The following is an 11,589-nucleotide window of genomic DNA, read 5'->3' as shown; positions in this document are numbered from 1 at the left end:
ACACACACACACACACAGCAGCACCCAATGCTCCCATCTGCATTTAGCTTGTCTTACATAACAACCAGTAACCACAGCTATCAAAGAATAGATCTGTCTGTTTTCCCTCCCATCTTTGCCCCCCCCTCTGTTTACATACAGAGGCTGTATTGCCTTCAGTCGTTTCCATGGCAACGAGCTGTGGATAGACGGTATGCCTTATTTTTGATGTAACGGGATGTTCCACCGTGTACAAAGTGAAGCACCACCATCAGCAAAATGTCAAAGCTTTTTGTTGAGTCTGTCCTGAATTATTTTTATTTAGGCCGGAAGCTTAAAAACAAAACTCGGAGAAAGACGTGGAGGAAAACAACAACAAAAAAAGAAAAAAGCCACGTTACCAGCCTAGATCACAAAGTTGGATTGCAGTAAAGATGAGCCTCATACCCCCGCTTGTTCAGACTCCCACCTACAGGAAGTGACAAATCCAAACAGGAGCGAGGCACAACAGCAGCCCTGTAAACAGCTGGGTTCCCCGTCCATTCACAGAACGCTTGTTAAGCGTCAGCGTAGCTCAGTGACGTCACAATTAACTCCAAAACGATTAATTGGTTAGTTGTTAGTCATCCGCCAAACAGTCTCTGGTTCCAGCTTATCAAACTCTGCCTCCTTTCTTTGTTTTATATTCTTTTAAACTCAGTATCTTTGGGTTTTGGACTGTTGGTTGGACACATTTAGGGACATTTCTTGGGAATTTTGAAGGGCATTTTTCATCCTTTTCTGAAATGTTATTGCCCATTTTATTAATCAGTGGATCAAAAATATAATTGATATATTAATTGATAATGACAACAATCATTAGTTGCAGCCCTGGACACATTGATAGTGGTTAGTGGATCGATGAGAAAAGATAAAGAAATAAGTTAAAAATGTTTTAAGTTAAACTGAAGTAGTATTTTATTGGTGTATTGGTTTAGTAATTTGGTGTATTTCAAGTTGAAACGGGACGATTGAGAATGACCTTAAGTGAAAACCCGAAAAATAAACTCTAAATTGTGTATTAGCCATATAATAAGTCATAAAATTATTTCCACGACTCTGTACATCTGATGTTTACTTTCGCCAGGGTCATTCGTGTCTACAGGGGGAAGAAGAACTTCGGCTTCACGCTGCGAGGTCACGCTCCCGTCTGCATCGACTCTGTTATCCCAGGTACTGCTTCTATATTAAAACCAGTGCAGTCCTGATAGATGCCTCCTCTCTGTGCGTGGTGGTTTGACCCAAACATTGTTCTGTGTTGGCCGACGAGGGAGGGATGTGTTTTATGTGGGTGAGTCTGTTGTGGTGCCAGCCGCTGAGGGTTGAAGGTGATCAGGAGGTGTTTGTGTGTGTGACTATGAGTGTACCAGGAAGTGGATCTGTCTGACTCACCAATGAAATGTTGAGAGGAAAACACTCAGAACAGGCTGTACTGTACAGTACACATATAGCAGTCAGTACTATGCAGTCGCATTCAGGCACAGACTTTTATCTGGAGTTGGAGTTTTCTTCAGCATCCTTTTTTTTTTTTTTAAAGTTATATAATACAATCAAATCATACTGCGATAATAGAAGGATTAGAAGGATTTACAGATACAAAGTGCATCTTACCCCACTTGTAAGGCTCCCTCTACTACCTTTTATTTTTTTTAGTTTATCTAATGGACGCCCACCGAGCAGGATATACAACCAAGATATGATAGCAGATGCCACTATATAGAAATATTAAAATTATGTCTTTAATAGTTCAGCATTTTGAGAAGACAAAACACAACTCGTCTGTCGTCTGTCGGGTAAATATGAAACTATATGAAGCTATAGCCTATAGCTTAGCTTAGCATAAAGACTGGAAAAAGGGGGAAACAGCTGGAATGACTAAAGGTAACATAACCCACCTACCATCACCTCTAAAGCTCACTAACTAACATGTTATATCTTGAGCTTTACGTTTTACATACGTTTAAACGTTAAAAACAACCATTTGTTTGGTTTTACGGGAAAGTAGCCAAAGCCAACCGGCTGCTGCTTGTAGCTTCGTATTGATCTTATATTATATATCTCACATATCAATCTTCTCCTCTTGTCAAGAAACCAAATATACGTAAATATATGTAACACAGGAGCTTTCCCTTCACATTTACATCAAAACATGGAATAACAAAGCTATGTTTATTGGTTTCCTCCGGTCAGCCATGCAGAATTTCTTGTTGTTTTAATTTTTAATCAGTGAACCTGCAGTTGTATTATGTTTTGGATACAATACCACCAGCTGATATTAGTGGCATAAAAACTAAACTCACTGTTAAATATTTGTCAGGGTAATTGCTACTAAGAGCTTTTGCTGAACATAATACATAATTACTTTTTATTTCCAGCAGCAGTGGAAGTTTATTTGATTAACTGTTAGTGCTTTCCCAAACAAAAGTAGCAGACAAGAGAGGCTGTGAAGTTGCCGTTGAGGGAATTTGCCAGGTTCCTCGGAAAGGAGGGAGGTGTGTGTGTGTGCGTGTGTTATGTGTGTGTGTTTGATGATGACGGCACCGTTCCCGCCCACCATCATCTCCCACCATCATGTGCTGAAGCGGCCAGGGCGGACTGACTCAGTGGGCCTTATGGAGGTTGACATGGAGATAGAGGGGGTGGATAGCATGTCTCCCATCGTGATCTGTAAACAGATCCTTTACTGATAACCAGGAAGCGACAAACTCAGATTTTTAAAGTCTGACTCGCGGCCTGTGAAGGTGCCTAAGCCTGCACACACTACATTATCACATGAAGAGTTTGTTTCATCCAAACTTTGGGTAATAAAAAAAAGATGACATGACATTCAATGTGAGGAGTATTCAGCAGTGAGTTGACAGATGAGGAGGTGGCAGCGGACGGGTACAGTGCAGTCAGAACAGATTCCACGAGGATTGTTTTGACAGCGCTGTTTCCTTACGTAATAAGATTTAGCACAGAGGGTTTCTCCATTGTTGATGGGCTTTGTTGGATGCCATACACAGATTGACAGCATCACATTAGTCACCATCTTTCCCTGTTGTGCCCGTCTGTTCAGTGCACCTTGGTATCTGGTGAGGTTGTGCCAGGATCAGTTTTCAATCTCTGATTAATGTTTGATTTTCTGCCATCTTTGTTTCCCTCTCAGATAGTCCTGCCGAGGAATGTGGACTGAAACCAGGGGACCGTATCCTCTTCCTCAATGGACTGGATATGAGGTTTGTTTTCATAGATAACATCATCTTATTGTTATAATTATTGTAAGTATTATTGTAAGCAGTGGCAGTTGTAGTAGTATTTTGTCGTGCCTGCTGTCCATGTTTTTGAACTTAATCAGTATATGTGGAGATATCAGGGCTTGCTTTTCTCCAGGAGAAGCCATCTGCTGAGTTCTTCAACTTAAAAGCAGTATGTTCATTGCGCTCCTTCTTGTCTGTCATCTTAAGAAGAAAGAGAAACCCTCAAAAATATATAGCTTTACCTGTATGATCACATCTAACTCCTCTGATATTGGAAGTATTAAAGCCAGAATGAAATAGATTTCATCGTAGAAACGAGTACAATAAAAAAAATTAATTACATCATAAACCTAATTGGAAACTAATTTGGGCCAGATGTACCAGAAATAGGCTGAATAATTATACATTTTGGGAAATACACTTATTCACTTTCTTGCATAGAGCATCACTACCGCTCTCATACCTGCAGACTGCCTGGCTAGTTAAAAAATTCATGAGACAGTTTAGGACCTTCTTATCCAACTTTTGGCAAACAGCTAGTAGCTAGTAAAAACAGGGTGGTGGTTTTACAGGGTTTCTGTGGCAGAAAGCAATGGAGCAGGGTTAGCGGTTCCCTGTTTCCAGTCTTTGTGGTAAGCTAAGCTAACTGGCTGCTTACTGTAGCTTCTCACACAAGTGCTATCAATCTTCAATCATATAACTCTTGGCAAAAAAGTGAGTGTGTGTGTGTGTGTGTATGCGTGTAGGTACAGTATGTATGTACGGGGCGATGCACGTGAACACAGCCTTTACATAAACAGAACTTTTCTTGTGGGAGTAGTCAGTGTTATTTTGTGGACTTAACAACTTCTTGACCTTCTGCCTCTGGATTTTCGGAGAGAGAGTGTGGGAGTGCAGATAAGAAATTCAGTGTGGATGAAATTGAATTGTACCTATACGAACTCCACAAATACAGTATCAGCCAATATATCAGCCAATATCAATCAGAGCTGTGTGAAGAAACAGTATTACTCATTCTGCCACCCTGATAGCCACGTGAAGGAAGAATTGCAGAGCCGTTCCCATGGCTGCCTGATGTACTGATTTGATTGGCGCTGTATAATTTTGCTGCGCTCCCTGATAACACGGTGCTGCGGTAGTAGGAGGTGATCAGCTAAACAGAGTTGCTCACCAGGGAGAGAGAAAGAAAATAAAGTACAAGATATGTGGGACCTTTCAGTGTTTCAGTGACCTTTAGCATATGGTGTATGGGAAATTAGATACTTGTAATAATGATAGTAAATATTCTCGTTACTTAGTTTACCAGTCTCATTTAGGAAATCTTGTCATGCTGTAGATTTCATTACTTCAATCCATCTGCTATCTGTATAGCCAAAAGTACATAATTTACTCGTATCCCTCTCAAGTTCGCTCTCTTGTTCTGTCTCTCTCTGTAGGAACTGTTCCCATGAGAAGGTGGTGTCCATGCTGCAAGGCAGTGGGGCGATGCCCACTCTGGTGGTGGAGGAGGGTCCTTCTGACTCAGACCAAACAGACCCAGAGGAGTCTCCAAGCCTGGCCCCCACCACGTTACCGCGCTCCAGGTCAGTACACACCAACAAACCTGACATTTTGATTTGACATTTCCAGCACCAGAAGCCTCTGTCAAGTGGCACTGCATTTTTTTGATTAAAGATGCAGAACAAAAGAGAAACAATACTTCCACTGTTCAGGTCTCCGGCCCTTAGCTCTCTGCAGTGGGTGGCAGAGATTCTTCCACCGAGCATCAGAGTCCACGGGCGGACCTTCAGCCAGCAGCTAGAGCACCTGTTGACCATCCAGGAGAGGTACACAGTCTGCAAGGCCCTGGAGACCTTCTTTCAGCACAGGTCAGTGGGATGGAGGGACAGATGGTCTATAAATGGAAGCATGAAGACAAACAAATTAGCTTTAGGGCAGTTTTTAAGTTTTTAGCATTTGTGAAACTATCTTTGGGGTAGGATTCTATTACTGGCGAGCTTACATTGACTGTAAAATTAGCTGTTACCGGGAAGCTGTGCTTTTACCATACTCAATATATCAGGTTGCTAAGGGTGTTCTTAATGCAGGCGAAAGAGAGAGATGGAGAAAATGAATGATGGATGGTGAAAAGCAGTGAAGAAACAAATGCACATAGCTAAGCAGGACATTTATTCCTCCCAGTTGGCACTGATAACATTTCTTCAAGGATGCAGGGTTGACTTGAGAGAAAGAGATGGATGGATTTTTAGCACTGCAGATGATGCAAAAATGTGATGCTGCAGGATTATAAGAAAAAGAAAAGTGAATTCTACAGTATGTGCATACAGTATAAACACCCAAAGGCATAAATCCTACCACAACTGACATCCCTGTTATCCTCCCACCTTTACATAATCTTTTTTCATCCTGTATCTCATTCTCAGATATATGATTCATTACAGCACAGAATATAAATCACAGCTAAATCAATTACCCAGCAGTAAACAGGCGTTGGTTATATAAAGATGACTTGTATGTGCATGGATGCATTGTGTGTGTGTGTTCGCAGGAATGTGGACACTCTGATAGTGGACGTGTTTCCAGTGTTGGACACTCCGGCCAAACAGCTGATCTGGCAGTTCATCCACCAGCTTCTGACCTACGACGAGCAGGAGCGCTGCCAGAGCAAGCTGTCACGCTTCCTGGGTTTTAAGAGCAGTGGTGAGCCAAAAAACACAACATGGAAATTATCTGCATTCGGGAGAATATACATGCAGTATCAGCAGATAGTCAGTTGATTTTGATTTGAGAAAAACAACAACAGCAGCAGCAGAATCCTACTGATGAGTTACTTATTAGCAGGTTAGATTTCTATTGTGATCTTGATCATTAAGAATAAGGACAAATATATCATAAAAAAATTGAAATCAAATCAAAAATCAAGCTTTTATTATTAACCACCTGCTTTTTTTTAAATAATTCATAAGTCACAAAGTAGCAGCTGTGCATAATTAGCTTGTGAATAACAACAGCGCAATGCTGAATGTGTGTGTTTGGCAGCGGTGTTGGAGCCTGATGTAGGTCCCGAGCACCACCGGCGGAGCAGCTCAATGCGTGTGACGGGGACGTCGTACCGCGGCTGCGTCCGAGAGAGGAGCTCTGATGACTGCATCATCGGGACTCACCTGGGAATGGGTACGCTGCACATAACAACAGCAAGAAGGTTTTACCGCCCTGTAGCACAAAATCACTGTAATCTCCACAGAGTGGGTTGGGTTTACACCGAGGTTTTAATGGCTTTCCAGCTCCATTCTGGATCAAAAACTTCTCATCCAAATGGGAATTTAAGACATTCTCAACTGAACAGAGACTTCTTGCGCTGGGATATCAGAAAAAGAAAATTCACAAACGTTATTATCTGTGTCTCTCAAAACCTCACTGACTATTACTGCTGAGCTTCAAACATTGCTGACTATTGCAGGAGTCCGTCTTGAATAACACTTGATCCCAGTCTTCAACCAATCACAGATGTGTAGCCCAACCTAACATAAAAAGAGTCTACAGCCACACTCTGAGGCCGAGCCTAGGCACCGCAGTGCTCCAAGCTAAATGCTAACATCTGCGTGCTAAATTTTGACCTGATGGTGGCGCTAGATGAAAAGTCCGGGGATCAAAGTTATTACAGTTCCTCCTCTGGTGACCATAAATGTGTGTACCAACAGTTGTCAATATATTTCACTGGCGCTACTAGTAGAGTCAAGGGATCACCAGAGTCATTAGGGCTCATCCTTTGGGATTATAGGATTAATAATTTACATGGCAATTTATCCAATAGTTTTTAAGATATTTCAACCAACAGATGGGATGTTGCTGTCCCACTAGCAGTGCCACAGGCTTGGCTAAAAATATTTGCCATTGAATATAGATTATTTTTCCATTGTTACTCCTAGCAATGGAACTACAGAGAGTTATTACCCAAAACTGCAGCTCCCCTTTGCTTTACTGCGTCACTTTATAGTCAGTTCCAGCTCATTGTTTAGCTGTATTTTGGATCACTGTCACAGCTCTGAATATGTGTCGTTTTTAGCACACTACCTTCTCAACACCGCACAGCAGATAGACACATATAGTGGTGAACATAGTGGAGCATGTAGCAGCTAAAGAGCCAGATGTTTTCCTCAGGTAGAGTGCATGCTGCACCTAATCGGACAGAAACACAACTAAATGCAAATGTTGCTTAAACTGCTGGTGTAAATAAACAACTATTTGCTAAAAAGTTTCTGATATCAATTTCAAAGATTTAACAACTGTAAAGGGAGTGTTTTTTTTTTTTTATGAAGGAGAATGTATATATTCTTTTAAATCTCCTCCTCCTTAATAACTAGAATTCAGCATTGTTGTTTCTTTTTAGGTTGGACCCAAAAAGAAGCAATAATCCTGGAAAATCCTGGTAGAGACAGTAAATGAGCTTCCATCAGCAGTTACTGTACTATTATTATTTCCTTGAGCAAGGCATGTAACCCCCAGTCGCTCCAGTTGAACTGCTCAGAGCTCAGTAATAAGGCTGTATTTGCACTGGTCAGCTCCCAGGCGGGAATGTGTGTAATTGTTAGACAAAGTCGTGTTCTAGGCAAATCCTTTGTGGATACGTAAAGCTTACATAAGATAAAAAATGCCATCACCAGTTCATACATGAACTCCATATGTCAGCTGTCTTTGCTTTCAATTAAGTCCCCAAGCTATCAGTTTGGAAACACATACATTGTTTATTTCCAGCTGAGGTTGTTTGAGATGTCAGTTTTTTTCATTCATGGTTTTCCCTGTTTTCCATCGCCATTGCTAACTCCTGCTCCAGGAGCCAAGCTTTTGCCTTTTGCTCTTCCACGCTCTTCTGCTCTGCTCCATCCTCTCTCCTCTCCTGGCTGGGGGTTGGATAGAAGGAGGAGGCTTACTTCCATGTGTCACTGTTCATGCTTTATTGTGCTTTAGGAATTCATGTGGATGAATCTGGGAGCCAGGAGGAGAGGCAGTCAGGAGATGGGACCTCCTTCCCCGAGTCCCCTGACCTCAATCATGTAGGTATAACTGCAGCTTTTCGCCGCCTAGCTGCTCAGCAACTGGCACAATGACTGCAGGTTATGTTATGTGTGCCCTGGGCTGACATTATTTGAAGGTCTGCTCGTAATTACTGCAATTCAACAAATGGTATCAAATTGGATTTGTGGCTGCTGTTACCCTGCCGTCTTCAAATTTCTTTAAAGCGGCAGACCTTCAAAGCCAATGTGTCGTGTGCTAACCAGCTGATCATGCCCTCCACCCGTAGATGACAGGTGTGTACACGGAGCTGGAGAACGTGTACGCAGGGAAGAGTGTGTCACCACTGCAGTGTGGCTCCTCAGCAGAGCCCGAGGGCCCGGGACAGACTGAGGCCTACGGGCGCTCTCTCTCCCCCCTCACACTCCCGCCTCTCACAGGTACTCCGGGGCTGACACACAGGCCCAAACACTCAATTACATGCACACAAACAACGTGCACATGCTTTCATCAGTGGTTCACAACCGTGTGCCATTTAGGCTTGATGCATTTGCAGAGTAAATTAGTGAGATGTGATTTTTGGCAGGAATGACACAGTGTATAACTTTGGGCCTGGATGGCACACGATTGATGACATGTTCATGTCACATTAGATTTGCTGTAAATACAAGCTGCTAAATGGGGAAAAGTGTTACAGATGCAAACATTGCATTAGACCCACTGACAAAAAATGCAGTATACATTAGCAACATTCAAAGGAATTAAGTCCATGCTGCTTTACTTTAAATACTTAAATCAGCAGCCTTGTGTTTATGCTTGATTTAACATTCATACCATCAGTTTGGATGTTTAAGCAAGTTGTTTGTATCAATCTGAAGTGAACATGACATGAGAACCACCGATTTTTGAATGTGTTTAAGTTAAAACTCATTCAAATTCTGCAGTATATACCTGCATATAAGCCTGCAGTTTATCCTTGTGTTTCCATGGTAACCTCTCAGAAGAAAGGCATGACCACGAATGTCACACATAATCTCTTGAGGGAACAAGTAGCATAGTATTTGAAACAAATGTAAACATCTGCAGCGTGAGCATCAAACACCTACACGCACGCTGACGGCAGCCATCTTTTCCTTCTTTAAAGGTAATCGTAAATCTGGCCTGTCCCTTTCCTGGAAGGAGCCTCTCCCCACTCCTGTGTATGAGATCCACCACCAGAGCAGTGTGGACTCCAACCCCTACGTCAGCCTGGAAAGCCCCCCCGCCTCCCCTCAGCACTCGGATGGCGGCCCCAACACGCTGACCCGCCGCAAGAAGCTGTTCACATTTTCCCGCCCGCCTCGCAGCCGGGACACAGACAAGTTCCTGGACGCTTTGAGCGAGCAGCTGGGCCACCGGGTGACTCTGGTGGATGACTTTGTTCCCGGGGAGAACGACTATGAGGAGGTAAGACCTGCCTCCGTTCTACTGCATCATCAGTTATATGCATATACAGAGAGTACATGCTATGTTTTTATATTAGGAACTAGTGTACAGTATAATGATATCGTAGAGTGTAACTTTTTAATATCTTGTTATTCCTTGCTCCATCATACTGTGAATTATGGGGGCAACTTCGGTCATTCCTGTCACGGAACTGGCGACTGTAAGAGTTAGCAGTCTTGGAGCTTTTCTTGTGAAACAAATTGGGAACACAGCAAGCTTTCCACAGGATAATGTGATTATACCTCTGCTTCTTACTGCCAACCTGAAGAAGTGGCTTTGGATAGCTGTAACCAACAAGGACAAGTTGCACGCACCAAAAATCAAACTAAACTGAATATGTAGCTTAAACAAGAGAGGATGATTTTAGACATGTTGTGTCTCTCCTATAGCTTTTTAGATTTTTCATCTCTACAACATTGGTAGCAAAGGAATCAAACCGTAGCTACTGAACGTTACAGAGGCCACTTCTTTACGTTGTCCTCTCATCCCTCTGTAGTAGAAAGAAGAGGTATCATCACATTATCCCGTTCAAGGTGTAACAGACTGTGTTCCCACATCAGTTTGCGAAAAGGGAAGACTCTCGCAGGTTCAGTGAAAGGAATAACCAGAGGTTTCTTCCATCAGTCATGGAAGGTGTCATGAGGCTAGAATAATGTGGACGATAATTATTTCTATTTTAAAGTTACATTTAAAATGTAAAAAAAAAAATTAAAATGAATTGTGAGACCCTAGTACAATAGCTGTAAACAGTTGATATTGTGAATAAAATTAATGGCAGGCTCTTTCTCCAGTCATACTTGTATTTTGTACCTTCACTGCCACAAACTTTAAAAATTCTAAATATTGTTTGAGCCAAAGAACGTACGAATGTCTTCTCTGAACTGTAAGCTGTTGTTTGTTCATGGTAATTATTCTAATGTCTCATAGTAACTGTTTTACTCCTTTTATAAAGCTAAAATAATACATGTAGCAACATTTACAGGCAGTCTTACTGTTGTGCATTTGCTTATTATCAAGTATATAATAATAATAATAAGCAAATTCACATTTGACTAAAGTAATTGTTGTAGTGTTGCATGTTTACATTAGAGCAGCTCTAATGTACGCTACAATGAACACTTGTGTCACATGAACAGATATATCAAGGTGGTTGTCATGGTTTCAGAAGAAGAGGGGTGCCTGTAAGTAAACATGATACTCAGTAGAGTCTAATTTTATCTGCCTATTTCTGAGTAGAAGTCAAATGTTATAATGAGGTGCTGGCTGACGTTAAACCATCAAACAAACGTAGCTGTCTTACGTCTTTGTAAGGGTGGTTTAGTTGTCTGGGAAATGGGGAGAACAGCATATTTACGTAATTCACTGGGTTGCACGTACTTTAAAAGTGATCTTTTTAGTCTTGTTTCCAGTATTTTAGACTCAAAGTCTAATTAGTAGAAGTGCATGTGTTTTAAAATCAGCAGGTTGTTTGATTTTGTTGCTTTTTATGGCTGCTATTCTGCTCCACAAGTAGGTCAAAGAGAATTATGCCAGATGCAGATTGATAAGCGAGCTTATAAAGAGAGTACATATATAATATAGAGTATGTGGAGGTGGAGATGATCAGGTCTGACCGTGCTCCTCTCCTCCCTTCAGATGAGTTTCCAGGAGGACCAGGACATGGGCTTCATGCCCCGGCAGCTCAGCAGTGGCAGCAGTGAGGATCACAGTAGCAGCGACGAAGCCTCCTCTCCCTCCTACTCTTCAGGATCTGAACCCATCCCACCGCCTCCCACCCAGAGCCCCCCTCCTCCCCCGCCTTTCCAGTCTCTTATACCGCCTCCTGTTCAATTCA

At 42.1% G+C, this 11,589-nt stretch overlaps 1 protein-coding gene across 1 annotated transcript in view; it reads left to right on the top strand.

Annotated features, from left to right (window-relative positions):
• Positions 1–11,589, top strand: part of grid2ipb (glutamate receptor, ionotropic, delta 2 (Grid2) interacting protein, b) — a 29,356-nt gene that overhangs the window by 12,302 nt on the left and 5,465 nt on the right. The window contains exons 6-16 of the mRNA XM_035669947.1: positions 1,106–1,191; positions 3,167–3,236; positions 4,694–4,840; positions 4,970–5,125; positions 5,806–5,957; positions 6,297–6,431; positions 8,226–8,311; positions 8,560–8,710; positions 9,415–9,716; positions 10,892–10,936; positions 11,391–11,579. Of these exons, the coding sequence (XP_035525840.1) occupies positions 1,106–1,191; positions 3,167–3,236; positions 4,694–4,840; positions 4,970–5,125; positions 5,806–5,957; positions 6,297–6,431; positions 8,226–8,311; positions 8,560–8,710; positions 9,415–9,716; positions 10,892–10,936; positions 11,391–11,579 (1,519 nt within the window). The remainder of the gene's footprint in view (positions 1–1,105; positions 1,192–3,166; positions 3,237–4,693; positions 4,841–4,969; positions 5,126–5,805; positions 5,958–6,296; positions 6,432–8,225; positions 8,312–8,559; positions 8,711–9,414; positions 9,717–10,891; positions 10,937–11,390; positions 11,580–11,589) is intronic.

The sequence above is a fragment of the Morone saxatilis genome, unplaced genomic scaffold (genome assembly GCF_004916995.1).
Source record: "Morone saxatilis isolate NCDOM2014 unplaced genomic scaffold, NCSU_SB_2.0 Contig1, whole genome shotgun sequence".
NCBI lineage: Eukaryota > Metazoa > Chordata > Actinopteri > Moronidae > Morone > Morone saxatilis.
This window is presented reverse-complemented; position numbering and strand designations above follow the sequence as displayed.